At 38.6% G+C, this 23,274-nt stretch overlaps 2 protein-coding genes across 4 annotated transcripts in view; both read right to left on the reverse strand.

The window, feature by feature from the left end:
* Positions 1–18,365, reverse strand: part of ATG14 (autophagy related 14) — a 72,971-nt gene extending 54,606 nt beyond the window's left edge. For all 3 annotated transcript variants that reach the window (XR_008618672.1, XR_008618671.1, XM_007113607.3), the window contains exons 1-4: positions 18,106–18,365; positions 5,805–5,867; positions 4,271–4,313; positions 1,950–2,031 (exon numbers count right to left, since the gene is read on the reverse strand). Coding sequence is in view for 1 of the 3 variants with exons in the window: in XM_007113607.3 (XP_007113669.1) it covers positions 1,950–2,031; positions 4,271–4,313; positions 5,805–5,867; positions 18,106–18,326 (409 nt within the window). In the remaining 2 variants the exon portion in view is untranslated. The remainder of the gene's footprint in view (positions 1–1,949; positions 2,032–4,270; positions 4,314–5,804; positions 5,868–18,105) is intronic.
* A 2,033-nt stretch (positions 18,366–20,398) lies between these two features.
* TBPL2 (TATA-box binding protein like 2) overlaps positions 20,399–23,274 on the reverse strand; it is a 30,654-nt gene continuing 27,778 nt past the window's right edge. Inside the window, exon 7 of the mRNA XM_028495109.2 lies at positions 20,399–20,475. Coding sequence (XP_028350910.2) covers positions 20,399–20,475 — 77 coding nt within the window. The remainder of the gene's footprint in view (positions 20,476–23,274) is intronic.

The following is a 23,274-nucleotide window of genomic DNA, read 5'->3' on the forward strand; positions in this document are numbered from 1 at the left end:
AAAAAAAAAAAAAAAAAAAAAAAAAGGATTCTGGAGAAAATATTCATCAGGCTCTATAGTTTATAACTGATATTTCAACAAGATTCTGTTTAAAAAAAAACAGACTATTTATTGAGTAGCAAGCGCTTAATCTAATCCATTGACTTGAGCCCATTCATAGCTTCTGGAATCCATGAACTCCCTTAAAATTGTTTGTAAAATTTTGTGAGTCCGGTCTAGTGGGTGGCAACCAGCCTGTATTTATGTCCTAAAGAGCAGTGGTTCCTGAGCCTGGCAGGTCCTCAGAGTAGTGCTACTACTCAAAGTATGAACTATGGATGTGGCCCATCTGCAAACTTTTACCAGACAAGAGGAGTACAGAAATATAGACTAAGTTTAGAAATATTTTCTTTGATATGGCTCTGTGACATTGCCATGACATCCAAGTGTGCAATCATTTTTCTAGTAACTAATTTTATTGTATTTTACAAAAGTATTGGTATCGGTTTATGACACATTGGAAATGAAGGAGAAAAAAGTGGCCTTTTACTAGAGACAGTTTAAGAACCATTGACCCCGGTCCCCATGCATGAGATTTTAATTTCCTAAGTCCAAAGTAGGTCCCAGGATTCTCTCTCTAGATCTTAAAAAAAGGTTATCAGGTGACTCCAATGTTTTGCTAGGGATGGAAATCACAGTTATAGAGTCCACTAATTTAGAACCATATCTTTTATTTTCCATGGTTGTTGCTTTTGTATTTTGGGGCTAGGCGACTATTAAAAAGAGCTGACCAAAGTTTTAAACTTGCTCATCAGAGAAATGCACCAAGCTCAGTCAATTCATCAATTTCAGGAGGTTCACAGATGCCTGGTGGCAAACTCCTACTGCGAACATCCAGGGAGGAGGGGAAAGAGGGTGAACCCATGGTAAGTAATGAGTCCCTACACTGCTATTGACCCAGAGCCTTTGGAGAGTGCAAGCCAAACTCGGTGGAAGAGTGGCTGGCTGCAGCTCTGAGCAGCTCTTCACCAGCTACCCTGCTTCTCTAGCTTATTAATCCTGTGAAACTCCATGCAAGCACTTTATTAGGACAAGCATTTTCAAAGACAGCTTTTACACCATTACCTACCACTATAAAATACTTGCTTCTGAAAGCAATGAGTAGACAAGAAACAGATTTACAAGGTATGATGGCAACCCATTCTAAACTTTAAACACTTATCTTCAGAAATACATGGACTATTTCTTTCTTTTTCAAGTTTATTTTTATTTATTTATTTATTTTTTGGCCGCATGGCATGTGGGATCTTAGTTCCCTGACCTGGGATTGAACCCATGCCCCCTGCATTGGAGGCAGCGTGGAGTCTTAACCACTGGACCACCAGGGAAGTTCCAACATGGACTGTTTCTAAGGACACAGGATTTCTAAGAGGACTCTTAAAATTTGACAACCACCTTTGATAAAGTATGAAGTACACAGATGTAATGCAAGATTAATACAGATTAAAATATGTATAAAACTCACTGAGTCTTATATTCTGTGCTTCTGGCATGAACTAACAATTATTATACCTGATTACCAAGACTGACTCTGAGCTTCCTGTAAGCTAAGGGAAACGGGACACATACATTCCTTAACTTTTTAAATTGAGAAATGTAGCAGTTTAAAGGTCATTACATTTGCGTGTGTGTGTATATGTATATATGGACATATGTGTGTGTTATGTATATATATACACACAGATATGTTTTATATACATATATCTAAAAAAAATAAATATATATAAATTCCTTATACAGATGTTTACAAAGAGAAAGGCAAGCAGTAAACTTTTCCATGTTGCTCTTGCCTCCCCCCACCCCTTCTCTGTCTCCCTTCCTCTGTCTCTCTAGTTTGTTTATTAATCGCATGAAGTTCCACATGAGTCCTTCCTTTATTAGGGCTGGAGAGAGGTGGGAAAATTACTTACTTTTCTTCATTTCCTCATTTCCTTTACATATAGTTTGTTTCAGCTGTTCAATCCTCATCTTGCAGGACATTATTTTCCATCTCTTAAAAAAGGTATGAAATAAATATCACAAATGTTGGTCTCTAATGACTAATATGATTATCTACTGGGGACACTACTTATTTTGAGGTGTATCTTAGAAAATGTAATGAAGAAAAGACCAGTATAATTATATTTCTTATAGCTTTTGTAACTAGTGGATTACAAAAAAGAAAAAAAATTTTACTCTGGTTCAGTGCAGAAGCTGCTCGAAATTAAGAGAGAAAGAGAAATTCACATAGTTCTTTTATGTGTTAATAAGCACAGAGAAAAGTGTTGAAGGATATTCTCTTAACGTGCCCTGTCCAATATATAACTACAGGTCCCATGTGGTTATCTGCAAGTCAATAAGATTATATAAAATTTTTAAAAAATCCAGTTCCTACTCTCACTACCCACATGTCAGGTGGTACATGTCAACACCACAAGTGGCTAATCGCTACCATAACGGGCAGTGTAGACAGAGAACACTTGCATCATCAGAGAGTTCTATGGATGCGCTGCTCTAAATTCTCAGTGCTGGTTACTGAGGAGACCACCAAATGTATTATCTCACTGATACAATAAGCAAATATTACTTGCAAAATAATAAAAACTGCAATAAAGCAGAAGTTTTTTTTTTTAAGTGTAAAACTCATGTAAGATTTCTTGAAAAGCCTCAAAAAGTTATATGAAACATGAAACTGCCTTTTTACATTACCAGGATTTAGGTACAGCTTCCCCAAAGAGAATAAAGGATAAGTAAAAACCTGCCCTACTAGTTTTAAAAAAGTATTATTTATCTATTCCATAATGCCTCCATAGATGGGGATAATTGAAAGCTTACAACAACAGTCAAATGCCTATAATGTTTCACACTTGTCTAAGTAGTCTGATGGTACAAGATACAGAGCAGATTACAGGAATGTTCAGTGGGTAAAACTCTCCCCTCTCCAGTGGGGTGAGAGAAACATCTGAGAACACATGCACGGGAACCGATGGATTCAGGAATAAACTGGCAATGAGATGTCTTTACTTTTAAAAGGTATTAGTCTTTAAGAATCAATATTTAAATTTTTGATAGAAAAACTAAAAAACTTAGAAAAACTGGGATAAAATTCTTTATAAACAGCCTTTTATAACCTTTTTCCATACAACTTGTTTATATAACATTCAGAGCATAAGCAGAATTCGCTTATATCACATCTCTTTAAGTATTATTTAAAAATTATGAAGGATGCTTATTATTATTATGAAAAAAATTAAGCATCACAAAAGAGAAGAGATTGTTAACCTGACTCTTTCCCACTCGTCAGGGTTGATCTCAATTAAAGTTTGATATGTATCTTTTCAGATATATATTTAAAACACATACACAAATGGAATCATACTTTACCCTAGCCTGCTTTTTGTTTGATTGTTTCATTAAAAAATATACCTTGGACATCATTCCATACAAGTAAGCGCATGTAGACTGACCATATTCTTTTCAATAGCTACACAGTATCACAATTATCTCATTCTGTTTGATGAGTATTTAGATTATATATTAACTTTACTACCAATGATGCAGACAATCAGCCTCTTTATCCATAAATCTCTACATTCATGTATATTTTCTTAGGAGGAAAATTGCTGACATACCACATGTGCATTAAAAAAACCAACAAACCACCACCAAATTGTCCCCCAAACAAATATGTGAATATACACTCCCACCAACAGTGAATAAAAGTATAATCAATCAAACTCCTTATTTTCATATGTTGTACTCATTTTTCCCCAGTTTATATTCATTTTGCTACGGTCTTTAACATATAGAACTTTTAAACTTTTATGTAGTGTGTCAAATGTTTTCCTTTATGGCTTATAAAAGTCTGCTCACCCTCAGATTATATAAATACTCTCCCATATTTTCTTTTAATATTTGAGTTTATTTTTCACATTCAATCATTAACCCATTTACAAAGTAGGTGTTTACGATGAGTAATTTTTTTAAAAAGGCCACCTCACTGTTCTTGTATCTTTACATCAATACCAGACTTCATAATTATTCCTTACAGTGGTTCCATAATTAATTGCCAATACCCTGTTTTTGGTACCTGGATGAAACATCTGAGAAGCCCACACTACAAATATATTCACAGAGAACTGCCAAAAAATGATCAAAGATAAATTTAAATTCGATTTTTAAAGTTCTGCCAACTTAAAAACATGTAACCTCAAGTGTAAAGAATATTATTTAAATACTTCTTATAGCTTACCAACTGATCTGTTATCCATTTTCCTTCCATAGCTTTTAACACTCTGTATGGAGAAGAGACAAAGGAAATATGCTCTTAAAATAATGAATTCAGTGAAGCTCAAAAATGCAAAATCAACAACTTTTTAAAATAAGGTCTTAGAAACAGCTGGATATACCAAAGTGGGATGTAAGCATTGAAAAATGTTTTCCAGATTCCCTGCTCTCTACAATTTTTTCTCACCTCCTTCCTTTTGCACTTTTAATACAGCTCAGAGCCTTTCTATAAACATTCACAATAAACTTCCATAACAGCCATAGCCTTTGTCCTCCACCATAATCAATAATTTCCATCAATCATAATTAATAATAATGATAGTTACAAGAGAATTCATGGTCCAAATGCTATTGTCAGCTCCCCCCAAAATGGCACAAGCCATGGGACTTCCCTGGTGGTGCAGTTGTTGAGAATCCACCTGCCAGTGCAGGGGACATGGGTTCGAGCCCTGGTCCGGGAAGATCCCATGTGCTGCAGAGCAACTAAGCCCGTGCACCACAACTACTGAGAGTGCACTCTAGAGCCCGCGAGCCACAACTACTGAGCCTGTGTGCCGCAACCACTGAAGCCCGCGTGCCTAGAGCCCGTGCTCTGCAACAAGAGAAGCCACCGCAATGAGAAGCCCGTGCACCACAACGAAGAGTAGCCCCCGCTCGCCACAACTAGAGAAAGCCCGTGCACAGCAACGAAGACCCAACACAGACAAAAATAAATAAATAAATAAATTAATTAAAAAAAAAAAAAGGCATAAGCCAGCTTAGGCAAAATTTTTAAATAAATAAATAAATTAATTTAAAAAAAAAAAAGGCATAAGCCAGCTTAGGCAAAATTTTGTTCTACGGAATGAAGTGTTCTATAGGAAAAAATAAAAGTTTCCGTGATAAAGTTAGAGAAATGACTGAGTTAAATAAATCTAAGCGGGTTTTTCTAATGCAGAGTATCTCTGAAGATTTCATCTACTCATAAATGTGTTAATCAGGTCTGGGGTGTGTATGGAGAATAGTGACTGGATCAGTTTAGGACAAAAGGTTCCACAGGACAATTCCCAAATCCAGAGGATGAGAGATTCATCCAGTACTGAAGTTAATGAATTCTGACGTAGATGATCTGCCGACCACACTTTGCAAAACCCTGATACAGAAGAATAAAGATAACAGAAGCAATAATGTCCTATAAGAGCCACCACCGTTAGTCTAATATGCCTTCTGTCCTGGACCCATTTACCATACGTCAATTATCAGGGCCAGTGGTTTGATTCATCCATCCAGTCACTGCCTGCTGTGAACCAGGCACCAGGTTTGATCTCAGTGTTTTCTAAAAACTTGATCATCTCTCCTATTTTGCTTCTCCCAGATATACTGCTCTTCACATGGGGAGATGTGTAACCTAAATTCAATAAATTAGCAATCCACATGTATGCATACCAACCACAGCACTGAATTAAACAATGTGGTGATTAGACAACCTCCACAAATTAAAAAACAAAATGAAAACTCACTCTTTTTGAAATTCTTCTTGCTTGCTCTTAAGCTGGCTTAACCTTTCCTTCTTGTCTATAAACCTGTAAGAAAAAAATTCAGTGTTTTATTTAAATGTTTATTTTTTTTTTAGTTGAATGAGATTATGCAAATTCCTGAGAGCCAAACATTTCTGCAGACTCATCCGGAAATGTCACTGTCCTGAATATATCTTCTCAATGGCACGCTTACAGCTGCTTACCATTTGGTTATTTAAAACTAAGTTCAAATTCTCAGCTTTAAAACTCTTTCAGGGGTTTATAAAATATGTCTATATGCTTTTTTCACCCCTAAGTTAAATTGTCCTCCAAAACAGGTAAATCAGAGCACTAAAATGAATCGGAATTCAAGAAAATGGAGGCTTCCATTATAAAAATAATTGTAATTATTAAGCTTAATTTAACCCTACTGTCATTTATAAATTGGTTCCTTATAATTCTTAAAGTACAATTTTTTTCTCACTAATTTTACTGCTAGTCATTACGGGCTAGCAAGTTACTTAATAAAAGTTATCAAAAGGAAAGAATATCACATTGCAGTTCATTTTTGCTGTTTGTCACTATTCTACCCTTATTCTTATTTTCTTCCTGCTACCTTATGTGGGATTAGTTTGCTTTTTTGTTTTTTTGCAGTTTAAGGTAGGAACTTCAATCATCAACTTTAAACCTCTCCCTTTTTAATGTAAGTATACAGAGTTATAAATTTCCTCCAGAAGTATTGCTTAAGCTAAACCCTAAACATTTTGATATCGTGTATTTTACCATTTAGTTTGACATTTCTAATCTTCCATCAAATTCCCTCTTTGACCAATGAATTATTTAGAAATGTATTGTTCAATTTCCAGATATACGGGTTCTTTGGTAACATACTGTTATTTTTCTACTTTAATGCTGATGTGGTCCCAGAATATTCTCTATGAGATTTTAATCTTTTGATTTGAGACTGTCTTATGGCCTTGCATATGGTGCGCCGTGTCTCGGTGAAAGTTCCATGTGCACTTGAAAGAACATGTTTTCTATAGCTGCTGGATACAGAGTTCTATAAATGTCAACTAGCTGAAGGTGGCTAGCAGTGATACTCATATCTTCTAGGTCTATGCTGTTCAACACGGTAGCCATCAGGCACATCTGGTTACTGAGTACCTAAAATGACTTGTTGCTTAATAAGAATTTTAGGTAAAAAAAAGTATGACTAACATCATGCAACTGATTTTGAACTCAGCTAATGGTGGCTCACTACTTTCAAAAAAACAAAGGTAATGCCACATGCTACAGTAACATGGTGTGGAGTCCAAGATTAGGCCTTTGGCTATCTCGTGAAAAAATGAAAACAATTTAACAGAACCATAACAGCCCTAAAAATCTCTTCCTTAAAATAATCCAGACATAAAAGTCTCTCTAACATACTATTTCTATAATCCCACATTTGAAACATACCCAGATATCTACTTCTAAATGGAAGGGATAAAATGGTCTAATTATGACCCTACCATTTAATAGTCAGTCACTGAAAATGTACAATATATATTAAACAAGAAACCAAATCAGATAATATTACATGTGACAGAATTATATACTTACATGACGAAATTAAAATTAAATTAAAAATTCAGTTTCTCAGTTGCACTACCCACATTTCAATAGCCACATATGGCTGGGGGCTACCTTACTGGATGGCATAGATACAGAACATCACTGCACAAAGTTGTACTGGGTAGCACTGCAATGGCCAGTAAGGTGGTAACTACATGAAACAGTATTAGAAAACCCAGAAACCAGTGTGGGATGTGGACAAAATCATAGATTCATCAATTAATTTATCAGGCATTTACTATGTGCCTGCAACTTATGACAAAGCATTTTACAGAACGTTAAGAAATCTAATCTTTCATTTTTCTGCAACTGGTTGTGAACTAGACACGTTACGTGTTATATGCTTCCACTTCCTTCTATCAAAAATGAGAAACGAATGTGGTATTTACTTCTACCTAAGGTGGTGATTCATGCTCCGATAACCTGAAGGAGATGACAAACTCACAAGACTCATCCACCTGTGTAAACAAAGGACTGACATGGAGGATAAAATCCTGCTTTTAGGGGCTATAAACCAGATCTGTTGTAAAAATGCCACTTTGCAGTAAAACAAATTGGGATGATAACACTGTCCAGCTTTAAATCAAGCTGGTTAGTTCTCTTCGGTTTTGTTTAAAAAAAAAAAAACCCAAAACAAAACAACAACAAACTTAAAACCTAACCATACAGAGGACAGCAGGAATAACAAACAGAAGATAACAGTTCCTACTGTATCAAACACTTCATGAGTAATGTCATTCTTCATGAAGGAAATGAAAAATAGGTGGTGTGAACAAAGCAAAAGCAGATGGTTATCAAGGAATGCGGCTGGTCAGCGAGCCAACTGCTCACCAGCGCCTCATCCATCCTCTGCATTCTCCATCCCAGGACTCACAGAGATAGATTAGGAAAAAAAAGAAAAAAGAAAAAGGAAGGGGAGAAAGGCCTTTTTTATATACTGTCTTTGAAGCTGGGTTTATCACGTAAGATGTTCTGTATCTTTTTCCACTTCAGAACATAAAGACCTATCTCATTCTTTAACAGGTACACAGAATTTCACTGAATGGACATCATATAATTTATTTATAAACACCTACTGATGAACATTGCCATCGCTTCCAAATTTTCACTATTATCAGTAATGTTAGAAATGAATACCCAGGTGCATTTAGGTTTACATGGCAACTCCTGGCAGTTATCTTTAAATTTCCTCTGAATCATTTCATATTATATTTACAACCCTACCAACCTGTTTTCTTACTCGCAGCACTGCACATTTTACTCTTTGCTAACCTGACTGGCCTCCCACTCCCTCTCTTCAAAGACAGGTCACAATTCATTTATTTGCCTTTCTTCATTTCACAGTTAGAAATGTTTAACACCTTTTCCTATCTTATTGGCTACTTTTCTTTTGTTATCCCCCTATGCCCTTTGTTCACTTTTCTATAGTTTTTTTTTTTTTTTTTTTTTTTTAATTTTTGGCTGCACTGGGTCTCACTGCTGTGCACGGGCTTCCTCTAATTGCGGTGAGCAGGGTCCACTCTTCATTGTGGTGTGCGGGCTTCTCATTGCGGTGGCTTCTCTTGTTGTGGAGCACGGGCTCTAGGCACATGGGCTCAGTAGTTGTGGCTCGCGGGCTCTAGAGTGCAGGCTCAGTAGCTGTGGCGCATGGGTTTAGTTGCTCTGCGGCATGTGGGATCTTCCCTGACCAGGGCTTGAACCTGTGTCCCCTTGAACCCGTGTCCCCTGCATTGGCAGGTGGATTCTTAACCACTGCGCCACCGGGGAAGTCCTATAGTTTTTTTTTTTAAAGGTTATTTATTAGAGAAATTAGCTATTTCCTTTCATACATCTTGAAATTATTCTTCCTCGATCTGCTTAGTGACTACTTATGTTTCTGCTCTACGAATTTTTCAAAATTTTATGCAGATACATTTATCAATTTTGTTGTTGTTCAGTGGCTCTACAGTTTTCTATTGTTTTCCGAAAAGAATCTGCCAGTGAACCTATACCATGCATCAGGGCTTTTACAACACTCTTTCTTTCTTCTCTCTCCCTCCCTCCCTCCCTCCGTCTCTTTCTTTCTTTCCTTATTTATCTATCTAAGCCGGGTCATAGTTGCGCCACGTGGGATCTTCGTTCTGGTGTGCAGGATCCAGTTCCCTGACCAGGGACTGAACTTGGGCCCCTTGCATTGGAAGCGCGGAGTTCTAGCCACTGGACCACCAGGGAAGTCCCTACAACACTATTTCTTATATTTTCTTTCCCAATTTAAAAATGCCTTCTTTGTTATTTACCAAATTCCTCCAGACTTATATTTGCTTTTCTTCCCTACAAAAGTACTCCCTTAAGCTGACTTTAAAAAGTGCCCCCGTGATAGAGACTGATGAAAACTAGGAGCAGATGGTCATACAGAGTCTGGGTTGTGTGCCATCTCTTGTAGTCAACAGTGCTACAAGAGATGGCACACAACCCAGCTCAGGCTTCAGAGGGAGCTCTCCAGCAGTCACGCCTGCCTGGGCTGCCCCTTGAGGACAGGTTAGAGGTGGCCTTGCTAAGGGAAGGAAGGCATTATAGGCAGAGGAAATTCTGCTGTTTCACAAGGTGAGAAGTTAATCTGTCCTGCTCTAGAGAACCTCAATACACCAGCGGGACAGCAGGGACAGGAGTGTGCTGCTGATAAGGATCAGTTAAGAGTGTGACCCTCATCACTCCACGCTATCCCATGGCCACAGGTCGTCCTGGGCGACTGAGTGGATCTCGCTACAGGTGGGACCGGTCACCTAAGTCTGTCCCACGCAATCAGAAAAGCAGCACCCGGGCATGCACTCTATCAGGGATCCTACTATTAATTCTGTGCTAGATGATCATTAATATCGTCATAACACCTACAACTTACTGAGCACTTACTTAGTGTCTTTCATAAAATAACTCGAATCCCTCCATCTGCCTTCTCAGTCCTTTCCCTCATCCTTTGTGCCTAGGGTAATGGCAATAGAAAAGTCCAAGAAACACTACTAATATATTTTAAGAAAAGTAAAACAAACAAACAAAAAACACAAAACTTTCGAATATGCCACTGAGGGCCTTAAAAATTAGTAAACCCTTTGAACCAGTTACAGTTCAAGGAAAAGATCAGAGATGACGAAGAAGATTTATGCCAACTGTGAAATTAGTCATAATAGCAAAAACTGGAAACAACTTTAATGTCCAAAAGGAGAATGATTATCAAACGACACCATATTGCCATGAAGGACATTAAAATATTTTTGTAGACAAAGACATTAGTATGTGTTTATGAGATGTTGGGTTAAAGAAAACAAAAAAGCAGAGCATCAAACTATATACACATGGTATGATTCCAAATGAAAAAATGTATTTACAAGCACACACACATATATAGAAACAAGGCTGGAAGCAAATATAACAAAACACTAACAGTTGTGAGAATATGGGCAAAATCTGTTTCCTTCTTTAGGTATTACTGTACTTTACAAGTTTCCTACAATAATCATAGATACTTTTATAATCAGAAAAAAAAGACAGTATTCAATCAATTAAATTTTCTCAAGCTCCGCCTCTGAGGATCATATCCACTGTAAAAACATATACACAATCCCCTAAAAGTATCTAAAGTCCTTAGGTCTCTTGACACCGATTATATTCCTTAGGTTCCTTAAATCTAAAAGTAGAAAATGAGCATTAACAGTTTTTAGGTCAGTGGTGGAGAATTATCCCAAGCTCCAATTTGGACACAGGTTTGGTGAAAAGTTAACAATGATTCTGGCTCTAGAAATAAGGCAGAAAGGCTTCTTGGGGAAGAGAGAGCACAGATGCACCTGGAGAAGAGCACAGCAATCTCCCTTATTTAAGGAGAATGGTTAAAGAACTGCATATTTCTTGAACTAGGATACCAACACAGCAAGAATTACTAGCCATCAAATTTTTCTCCTTTAAATTCTTTAGGCATTCAAGGATATAATGTTTATGGACAAATGCAATATGAAAAAACACAGTCCTTATCAGAATGGTTCTTCTATCTTATGTTAGAATATTTAGGTATGAGAAAATACACAGCTGACCCTTGAACAATGTGGGTTTCAACTGAGTGGGTCGACTTATATGCAGATATTTTTCAACAGTAAATACTACAGTACTACATGGTCGGAATTTGGTTGAATCTGTGGATGTGGAGGAACTGCAGATAAGGAGGGCTGATTATAAATTACAGGCAAATTAACCCCTGTTGTTCAAGGGTTAACTGTAGTAAAAACATACTCCACTGGCAGGAATGAAGGTTAAGTGATTAGGAGAAAGTAGAAACAGAGCATTGTTTCGTTTTCTCCCTTGTAAAATGGGAACAGTGATTATCCTACTTGGTTACAGGGATTAAATAAGATAAATGTGAAAGCATCAGGTACAGGCACTTAGCACATAATATAGGCTAGTTTCCCTTTTCTTCATTGCAATGAGTGATTTTGCACTTAATCTTGCTAATGTATTAAACTGAATATATATATATATATTTATTTATTTATACATGTATTTCAGATCTGGAAGTAAATTCAAGAATTAGCATAGCCCAGCAATAAGTAAGGCACAACTACTCTGAGTTTCCTCATTCTAAAAACAGATTAATAACTCATGGTTTTGTGGTAGGGAACAAATGACATAATAAATGTGAAATTCTTTTATAAATTCTAAAAGGTACACATAATGGTAAGAGTAGCCACTGATACTGATTGAAAACAAGTTATATTTTCTTAGCAGATCCACATGTATTGGTGTAAATACAATTAATAAGCTGCATGGGATGGGAGTTGTGACCCTTCTTGAAAGACATAACCAAACAGAAGTCAGGTTGATAAACCCTTGTCTAAAGATGGGGAGTCCAGCTACCTATAGAGCTTTTATTCTGCTGAGTGGGGCATACAAATGTGGGCCCAGAACCGAAATCCCCTGACAATATTTTTATTAGCTACAGTGACTGACAACCAAAAAGAGATGTCTAAAGGGTAGTTTTTTGGATGTTGGCTGTGTCTTCCCCTTGAAATGTTTAGTAACATCTACATTTCTTGCTCGTCCTTTATCCCACCTCTCAATTTGTTTAGCGCCCATATTTCTGTTTCTTGGTAGAACTGTAGTCATATATTCTTAAAATTCACCAGTGAAGGTAGTGCTGCATCATTCCTGATGCAGGGTACATATAAAAGCAATACTGGAACTTCCCTCGTGGTCCAGTGGGTAAGACTTCACGCTGCCAATGCAGGAGGCCTGTGTTCGATCCCTGGTCGGGGAACCTGCATGCCGCAAATAATCGTTTGCACGCCACAACTAAGACCCAGTGCAGCCAAAATAAATTTTTTTTAAAAAGCAATACTACCCATTATGCTCATAAATTTTGCCTTTCTTCTTCTTCTTTTTTTTTTTTTTTGCCTTTCTTTTTGATCCACACTTTAAAATAACTGGTTCCTAAACCAGCAGGCAGATGTTTCTGGGTATCCTCAGATTATGTTCCCTGTCTCATTCCTACACTATCATAAACTGGTAAGCAATTTTTTTCAGTTTTGAGTGGAAAGATTACTTCAACTCGTTATCTATTGGGTAGCAGTCTTATTTTTGGTGTCAGATAAATGTATAATCCAGAAAATTATGTTCCTGTTAAAAGACCTGTAATTTTTTTTAAACTAAATTTATTTATTTATTTAATTTTAAAATTTTTGGCTGCTTTGGGTCTTCGTTGCTGTGCACAGGGTTTCTCTAGTTGCAGCAAGTGGGGGCTACTCTTCGTTGCAGCGCACGGGCTTCTCATTGCAGTGGCTTCTCTTGTTGCGGAGCACGGGCTCTAGGCATGCGGAGGATTCAGTAACTGTGGCACGCAAGCTCAGTAGTTGTGACTTCCAGGCTCTAGGGCTCAGGCTCAGTAGTTGTGCCACACGGGCTTAGATGCTCTGCGGCATGTGGGATCTTCCCGGACCAAGGATCGAACCCGTGTCCCCTGCGTTGGCAGGCGGATTCCCAACCACTGCGCCACCAGGGAAGTCCAAGACCTGTAATTTTTAAATGTTCTCCAGTACAAGATCCAAAGGAGATTGTATTGAGAGTACTGCTTAAAATCATTCCTCTTCATCTCTTAAGGAAGCACACACATCAAAAGGCAGATGAAAAAGCAGAGAAGAAAGTGGGCACTGTTTTCAGATTGAGGCCAAGGTGGGAGATGAGGAAAGGATAGTGCTGGGAGGGTACCAAGGTTATAAGCAAGTGTTCCCACTGAACAATGACAGAAAAAGTAGCGCATTCAGGTATTTTTCAATTTAACTGCCAAACTCATACTGTCCACAAAATTATGTAAAGATGCATGTTCCCTTCTTAGGAGTCAAAAGAACTAATTATTGAGAGACAGATTTGTTCTTTAATATCTAATTTTCCTTGAACTGCTAAACCATTACAAACTATATATTCAGCTAGTCTATTAATGAAACCTGAAAAAAATACATCTACATTTACAAGAACTTTGATAGGCACATCACATTCAAGATGCTTATAGGCACAGCTAATCTGGCTAATTTACTGAAAAGAAGCAGAGGTTAAACAAGAGTATTTAAATTGTGCTGTAAGCTTCCATATTTTATTTCAAAGTGGTTTCTCACAGTTAGTCAGGAGCTTTTCATAAATAAAAGGAAAAAAGAATCTGAAAGCAAAATTTTTCATAAATACTGAAGACAACAGAATTTCTCACAATCAACTTTTGGTCCAAGAAATTTAAGGCTTACTAGTAGTCAGTGTAACGCTTTGAGAGCAGAGACCTGCCTTTCTCTTCTGTAACTGCCAGAATATTTTATGCAGATAACTGTACCCAATGAGAAAAGTGGTTTCTCACAGTTAGGAGCTTTTCATAAATAAAAGGAAAAAAGAATCTGAAAGCAAAATTTTTCATAAATACTGAAGACAACAGAATTTCTCACAATCAACTTTTGGTCCAAGAAATTTAAGGCTTACTAGTAGTCAGTGTAACGCTTTGAGAGCAGAGACCTGCCTTTCTCTTCTGTAACTGCCAGAATATTTTATGCAGATAACTGTACCCAATGAGAGCTCAGTTAAACTGATTTGACCATTAGGACAGTGGTCCTGGGTCTCAACAGATTCTCACATCCTACTAGATGCTAGGCACTGTTCTGGGAACAAAGGAAAACAAACAAGCAAACTCCTCTTCCTTAGGAATACAAGGTTCAGAACGGGGAACGATGGAAAGTGAAGTGAAGCTGTCTGTTATCCCTGAACCTTAAAATTTCTTTTTCATTTCTAAATTTTGAATGGTTCTGGTATTTATGTTTCACTTTTCTGCTTGGTCATAAAAAGAAATCCACTATAACACATCCCTCTTCTGAAAATAATTTGTATTTCAGCTTCTAAAGTTGTCTTGCCTTTACCATTCCTTCAACAATCTGCTTATTGTGTGCTACCCACTGCCGCTGCACTGGGGATCCGACTGAACAAAACCGGAATTCATGCCTGCGTGGAACTACATTCTGGATGCAGTTACTTTCCTCAAAAAAGTAACACCACTTACCATGCTCAATACCATGAAAGAATTGAGTATTGTGACAGAAATGGGGGGAGAGATGGAAGTGGGGACCTATCTTAGTGAAGGTCAGGGACGTCTCACTGAGGAAGTGACATTTAAGTTGAGACATGAAAGGAAAAGTGACAATCAGGAGGAACAGTGTTCCAGGCAGAGGGAACAGCAAGGAAAAAGACCCACGGGTGGAAAAGTTTCATGTGTGAGGATGTGAGAGAAGGCCCAACTACTGAGCTGTGAACATGAGGGTACATGGCAAGCGTTTATTTTTTGAGTACTTAATACATGCTAGACATCATGCTAAATACTTCAGTGCATGCTCTTATGTAATCACTACCAGAAACCTATGAAGTTAGACACTCCATTTTCAAAATGAAATAAGCACAGGAGAGATTAGGAAACTTCAAAATCACATAGCAAGTGGTGGAGCTTGGATTCAATTCAATAGAGCTTGAATCCAAGGACCACATTTTAAACTCAACCTTACAGCCAAAGTTAGAGGTAGGCAGTAGCCAAATCACATGGGGCTTAATATGCCATAGTAAGGAGCTTGAATTTTATTTTAAATAAAGTGGAAAGCCACTGAAAAGGTTTAAGCAGAACAGTGACATGATCTGATTTACATTTCTACTGTGGCTGTTGTGTGAAGGCCAGAGGGAGGCTAGGGAGGAGCTGTATGTGTAAAAGAAAGGAAACTAATAAGTAGCCAGGAGAGAAATGACAGTGGTCTGGACTAGAAGTAGACAGATTCAAGATCTACTCTGGAGCAGATCAAATTAGACTCGTCAATATTTTGGATACACAGAATAAGAAAAAAGGAAAAAGCTAGGATAATTCCTGGGTTTCTGGCTTTAGTGACAAATGGGTTGTGATTTATAATAATGAAGTGATTCAGAATCATACTAAGTTTGGGAAGGAAGGGTAGATTGACCCAATCATTCAACAAATCTTTATTAAGCTTCTACTGTGTGAGGATACAGAAGAGTACAAAACTGTTTTGTTCTCACAGAGCTTACATCACTGGAGCAGGGGGCAGTTAGACAAATTAATAGGTAAACCATAAGACGGTGGTAAGTGCTATGGAAAACAATAAAGCAGGTTAAGTGGGAAAGGAAGTTACTATTTCAGTTGAATAGTCCAAAGAAAGAGTTCCTCTAATGCATGAGCAGAGGTCTAAAGGAATCAAAGGAAGGAGCCCTGAAGACTTCTAGAAGAAAAGAGTCCTGGCAGTCCGAATAAGACTGCAGTGGTCCTGAAGCAGGAGTGTTCTTGGTATGTTTGAGGACTGGCAGGGAGGCCAGGATGGTATTGTAGAGTGGGTAAGGGAAAAGCAATAGGAGATCAATGGAGGAACAGACAATACAGAACTCTGGATAAGGACTTTGGCTTTTTTACTTTGGGTAAAACAGGAAACCCCTGGAAGATGTGAACAGAGGAATGGAGGAGTGGTGTTACCCTTGCTGCACTATGGGAATTACACTATAAAGGAGAAAGGGTGGAAGCAGGAACTCAAGAGGCAATAATCCTCTGGTGGACCAAACCAGGAGGGAGTGAAAGGGTTGGATTTAGGATAGGTTTTGAAGGGTGGATGGGATTTGTTGATGGGATTATATATGGTGGCATTAAGAGAGGAGTCAAGGAAGACTGGAAGGTTTTTTTGGCCTGTGCCAGAGAGTGAGGTTACCATTTACTGGGCTGGAATGAACATGAGAGGAACAGATTTATGATGGATAATCATGAATTCAGTATGCCATATTAAGATGGAGATTCTCATCACAAATTTAAATACAGACAGAGTATGCAGCTGTTTTCTTGATTTCACAAAGGCCTGGGTTGGATACAAGTCTGGTAGTCTTCAGCATATAGATGATATTTAAATTATGGGAATGAATCTAAGAAAAAGTATATAGAGAAGAGGGTCCAGAACTGAACCCATGATAAACTCCATCAGTTAGACATTTCCATCTCATACCTAGTATTCTTATAATAAAAATGTGTTAATTTTTAAAGCTATTACTTATTACATCAGCAGTTTCTAAAGTCATCAAGTACATCAATGAGACACAGTGATGAACTAAAAGATTGTATCATACAAATCCCCTCAAAAGAAAAAGAAATGAACTCCATTCACGATGAGAGGACTGTCAGCAACTCAAAAAACACTACCAAATACAGCCGTTATATAATCCAGTGGTTAAATGCATGGCATATGGGTTCAGGCTGCCTGGAATTTAATTCTGGTCCCCACACTTATTATCTGTGTGACCCAGGGCAAGGTACTGTGCAGTTTCCTTAGCAGTAAGTTACAGAAAATAACTTCCCAGGTTGTTGTAAATGAATTAATACCTGAACTTTTGCACTGAAAAAATTAGCTGGCTTACTATCATTGACACTAAGTTATTGAAACAGAAGTTGGGCCTGAGAGACCTTGCAGCTAATCACACTAATTTTTCAACTATCTTAACCAAGGAATTGTAGGTCTCTGTTTAAATTTCAAAACAAGGCCAAAACGCGTTCTTGAATTCTCTTAACTAAGTGCTTGCAGCTCCCAGTCTGGATTTTAAAACAAAGCCAAAACACATACCCAAAGTCCTTAGCAGCTAAAACAATCTTTGGAAAAGGGAGGAACTAGCTAGCCTAGTTCACACATTAGAGTAAGCACGTCTGATAAGATCCACCTGTGACACAGGCTACCAGGGCCCGAATTCCTCTTAACCAGTTATTTGATTCTCCTCTGGTCTCTCCTCTTGAGAACGAACGTGCTTTCGAAAACAAAGGTTAAACCCAGCATTTGAATGGGAGTGGAACAAAGTGCCGAGAATCCAACTCTACGGCAGTAATAGGAGAAGACCTCTCCACAACCACCATCTATCCCTTTTCCCTAGTACCCAAGAGCACCGTGAGGTCAGACTCCTCTCGAGTGGCTTAGGGGGAAACGGCGACCTTCTCTCTTCTGGCCTCCGTCCCCGACTCTTTCCCCTGGGAGCAAAGCGCCGGCGCAAAGCAGTTACCCTCTCTACCTCCCCCTCCTCTCGCTGGGCGCCAGGGCCCAAACTCAGGCCCCAGGCTCCAGCCTCCGAGGCGGTGGAGACACCCGGGTTAGAAACCATAGGGCCGTGGCGGCTGCCGTACCTTTCACGGTCGCGGCCGTCGAAGTAGACGAAATCGCCGCTCTGGACGCACTTGGCACAGGTCAGCCGCCGGCGGGTGGTGTTGCACAGTGGGCACCGCTCGACTGCCACGTACAGCCCCTCCGCGTCGTCCACGGAGTCTACCAGGTCCCGGGCGACGGGCTGGGGCCCGCAGCCAGGGGCCTCCGGCGCCCGGGATCCTTTCCCACTGGGAGACGCCATGATGGCCTCAGAGCAGAGCCAGTCACGTGGGATTTTGTTTTCAACCAGGTGCATCCTGGGCGAGGAGGAGGGGCCTGGGAGGGGCCTGAAGCGCGGCGGGAGTCCCGCGAGACTCTCGCCGGGCCTCACCCAACCCTCGGCCGCCGAGGGCCGAAGGGGCAGTGGCTTTTTCTGACTGCTTGGGGGCGGCCGGTTCCGAAGCAGGAATTATGTTTACAGGGGCGAGTCAGCCCAACAGAATGTCATCAGCGGCTCAGTCACGCCCAGGCTACACGTTAACGCCTCCAGCTTGTGCAAGAAATAGTAATACGATGCCGTAAGGATTCTGGGAAAACAGACTGGGAACACAATGAGGGAATTTCTGTCATTCGCTCTGGATGCTTTTAAATTTGGCTAAAACTATAGTAGAGTTGGGTGAGGGAACTGGGTCTTGGAACGAGGTTGAATTTTGGCCCACCCGCCTTCTTAATAGCTGTGTAATTCGGGGCAAATTCCTCACCTCTCTCTGCCTGTGTTCTTAAGTGTTAAATGGAGAGAATTTCAGTACCCACCTAAGGATTAATAAGTAAATCCGTTTAATAGTAATCTGATAAGTACTTTACCAATAATAGCTAACCAGTGGAAACAACTGTACTGAACGTGTAAATCAAAGTTGTATCTTTCTGAAAAATAAATTTTAATGTCCAGCATTCCACCCCTTCTCTGGGCCATATCTTAAAGAATTTGAACTAGGTAGAATTTAACATGGTTAGATGACTCCAAATTTCTTTCTGTGGGGATAAATAGGGTGGGTTGGAGGATTATATCAGAGTAACTAGTGTTTGAATATGCCTGTAAACTACAGAAGAAAAAAAATTAGGCTCATAGGTCAAATGATCAAGACAAGTGATTCTCAAGGATTATTTTGGCAGGCTGTAAATTAATGACTGCCCTAAATTCTCTCTCCAGCTAGGGCTTCTCTCCCAAGTTCCATACCCCCAAATTCATAACTTCCTACACTAGGCTTAAAGTAATGTACAGTGACCACCAACAAACTCAGCAATTGGGAAACTGAAATTAAAACTGAACTCTCAGGAATTCCCTGGCAGTCCAGTGGTTAGGACTCCAAGCTCTCCCTGCTGAGGGCCACAGTTCGATCCCTAGTCGGGGAACTAAAATCCCACTAGCCTGCACGGTGCCGCCAAAACAAAAATAAAACAAAAAAAACCCTGAACTCTCCCTCCCCACAAATGTCTCCTCATCTTAGTAAAAGACAATCACTGCCCACTTGGGAACAAGGGCCATGACTCCTGTTAGCCCATCCCTCCCTGTTAATCTCCACCTCTCCATCAAATGCGGCTGATTCCACAACCTAATTAGGTCTTGAAGCTGAGCTCTTTGCTCCAGCCTCTTAGTCTTATCTGGTCTATTTTAATACAATTACATAGGATTATAAAAGTACCCCAAAAGAGCGCAAAATCCCTAAACGGTTTTCAAAGTAGACCTTATACTATACCTGAATGGTTCCTGAAAGTTTAAGATTTATTTTTAAGGGAGAGAAATAATTTTCTCTGACCATTTCAAACAAAAGGATGTTTATTTAATTTTTCTTAAGTTTTCAGACTTCCATGTTTCATTTGTATTCTGACAGGATCCTTCACAGGTCCGTACCTCATGGCCAGGATCATCTACTCAATATTTAAAAAGGCAAAAAATAGACAATTTTCTATCCTGTTTTATGCAGTTATTTGAAATTTCTATATATTGCTATGTATTTTTAGAGAACACATGTTAATGTACTACATCTTTAACAAGAGCAAAGCATTAAATTTTAATGATGTTACAGTATCATTCTAGCAAGGCCCTAAATCTTTCAAATTCTGAAGTAAGTTTACTTTTTCCATTTAAAAAATAACATACATGAGTCATTTTGAAAAAAAGTTTCTTCATTTCTTCGGCATAGTTACTCATACAGAATCACACTTTAATAACTGAAGTCAAAATGTGCATGGAATATCTATAATCCAGCTGTTTCTGTGCTGGGCTTATGCACATATTCAAACCAACATACTGTGAGATGCTGAATGATATACTCAGGTTTTTTTAAAACCCTTTAGAATAGGATAGATGTTTTCAAATGCTTCATAGATCTCAGAACGTTCTTTGGCACCTATAAAGAAATCCAAGTTTACATAATCTTTAAAAACAATACTAAAATTTTCTTAAGACTAAAACTTCATTGTCATCTCCAGTTACTTTCAATAACACCTCTTTAGGTGTACCTGAGAAGTGACATTTATTCCTGGTAGAGACAGAAGAATTTGGTGACCACAGCTACATTCCCACAAACACATACCCTAGAGCAGAGTTCTCCAGTATCAGTATGTCTTTAGCCTCCTAGGACATAGTATGAAATATGGAATGTTATCTCTCAGTGTGTCATGAATGTGACCACAGAACATGACCTTTATCAGCACCTGTGGGCACTTAGCTACCAGCAAAAGGAACTTCCTTTGATCTACTCATGTCTAATTAACATGCTGATTCCCTAATACTGACTGAGACAAATTATTCTAAAGTTTTAAATTTCAGTATATGGGAAGGGATTATTAGAGGGGAAAATTGTACCATTGTTACCCTTAAAGTTAAGTTTCAAGAGCTCTTTAATTATAACTGCTCTAGGAGTGAAAAATGGATAAACCGTGAATTAGACAGTCCCCACCCTTGAAAGAGATTATCATCCCTACTCATATCTCTCACCACCAACCACCACTACTAACTTTCCCCTTTCAAAGTTATGCAGGCACAGTATGCTAAGGGTTAAGGACTGGTGGTATTTATGTTTATGTGGAACTGTCAACTAATCGGGAAACTATTATCTGATATTAGGCAGGAGGCAAGGAGATTAATGAAAATATAAAAACTGTTAGCATGAAAAAAAATGGAAGTAGTTTAAGTTGGTAAAGACTCATTCTTGAGAACTATAAACTTAACAAGGAGGAAGGCTCAGTAAGAGAGCAGGAATAACCTGTAAGAAGTGGTTATCTGGTTTAAGGATGGGACTAGTGCGAGGGAATTACCAAAACAAGGATCACCAGATTTGAGAAGCAGGTAGAAATCAGGATTCAGAATCCAGGATGAGCTATAATAATTTAAAAAATGGAAAATAGCAAGTGTTGGCAAAGAGACTGAGAAACTGGAACTCTCATACATTGCTGGTGGGAACTTAAAATGGTTCAGCTACTATGGAAAACAGTTTGGCAATTCCTCAAAAATGTTAAAATAAGAATTACCATGTGACCCAGCAATTTCACTCCTGGGTACCTGGGTATATACCCTCCCCAGATTGAAAACAAGTACTCAAACAAATAACAGGCATGTAGATGCATATTCATTGCCGCACTATTCATAATAGCCCCAAAGTGGAAACAACCCAGTGTCTACCAACAGATGAATGTATAAACAAATTGTGGTAGATACATATAATGTAATATTATACTGCCATAAAAAGGAATCAAGCACTGATACATACTGCAATTGGATGAACCTCAAAAACATTATGCTAAGTCAAAGAAGCCAGACGTGAAAGGTCACATATTGTATGATTCCATTTATATGAAGTCTCCAGAACAGGTAAATTCACAGAGACAGAATGAAGACTGGTGATTGCCAGGGGCTAGGGTGAGGGAGAAATGGGGAAAAACTGCCTAATGATATGGGACTTTATTTTGGAGTAATGGAAACGTTTTGGCACTAGAGGCGGTGGTTGCACAACATTCTGAATGAACTAAATGCCCCTCAGTTGTTCATTTTTAAATGGTTAAATTTGTGCTATTTGAATTTCACCTCAATAAATTAAAAAAAAATTAAGAATAAAAAATGAAGTACTTATAAGCCTAAAACCAGGGGGTGGGATAGGTAAGGGCAAAAAGTTACTTATTCATTGCCAAAGAATTTACTCTCTGAGTCTCCACCCTCAAAGATGTGGGCTGGGGAGGAAGGTGAATTATTGACATGGTTAACAGAAACTCTGTACCTCTGAGGTAGGAAAAATCCCTTAAGTCTCAGCAAATTTTAATTATAGCACTAAAATTTTAGTTTCTAAAGAGATTGGTTTTGTAGAAACCAAAAAGTGAGTTGGGGAAGCAGTTAAGTAAAACACTACTATAAAAAGACTCTCTGCCTCTGGTTTGATGGACTTTTTCAGCTTCTGGATACATTTGAACAGAACAGCTTTAATTGGGAGACAGTGAAGTATAATAGGTATAGCAAACACACACACATTCACCCAATGCCCCCCCTCCCCTAAACTAAGGTTCTTTTTATATTTAATTGAGTAACAGAGTATCTAGGTCCAGCATTTTGGGTAACCATGTACTTCGGGATTTTCTCGTAACACTTAAAAAAAAATCATACCTAAGAGCATTACATTCAAGCCCAAAAGAGTATAACATTCTGGCATCCCCTAGAGAGTAGAAAACACCCATCACCCAAGAGGGAAGGACGTTGAGAGTGATCATTATTTTATATCATAGAAGAACAACTGTAGACACAAAAGGGCTTTAGGGAAATTATCTAGTACAATTTTTTTATTTCCTGTGTGGGAAAATGAGGCCCAAGAAGTTGAAGTTCCCCTGAATCATGAGTATCAGCTATGAGGGAAGACCTCATGTATCCAGTGTTCCTTCCTTTACACCAAAAGTCATCAAATAAACATTGCCAGGAATTGTAAATCCGAATGAGGGGATTTGGTCAATTTAGGGAAATATTTCCTCACTGAAGTATTGGCATAAAAATTTTGAGGAAACCTAAACTGTCCCCATAGTCCTATTAATAATCAATCTATAATCAAACATCCCAATTTGTAGCACCAGACTCTGATTATATATATGACCCTTTTTTTTTTTTTTTTTTTTTTGCAGTACGCGGGCCTCTCACTGTTGCGGCCTCTCCCGTTGCGGAGCACAGG

Source organism: Physeter macrocephalus, chromosome 11 (assembly GCF_002837175.3).
Source record: "Physeter macrocephalus isolate SW-GA chromosome 11, ASM283717v5, whole genome shotgun sequence".
Taxonomy (NCBI): Eukaryota; Metazoa; Chordata; class Mammalia; order Artiodactyla; family Physeteridae; genus Physeter; species Physeter macrocephalus.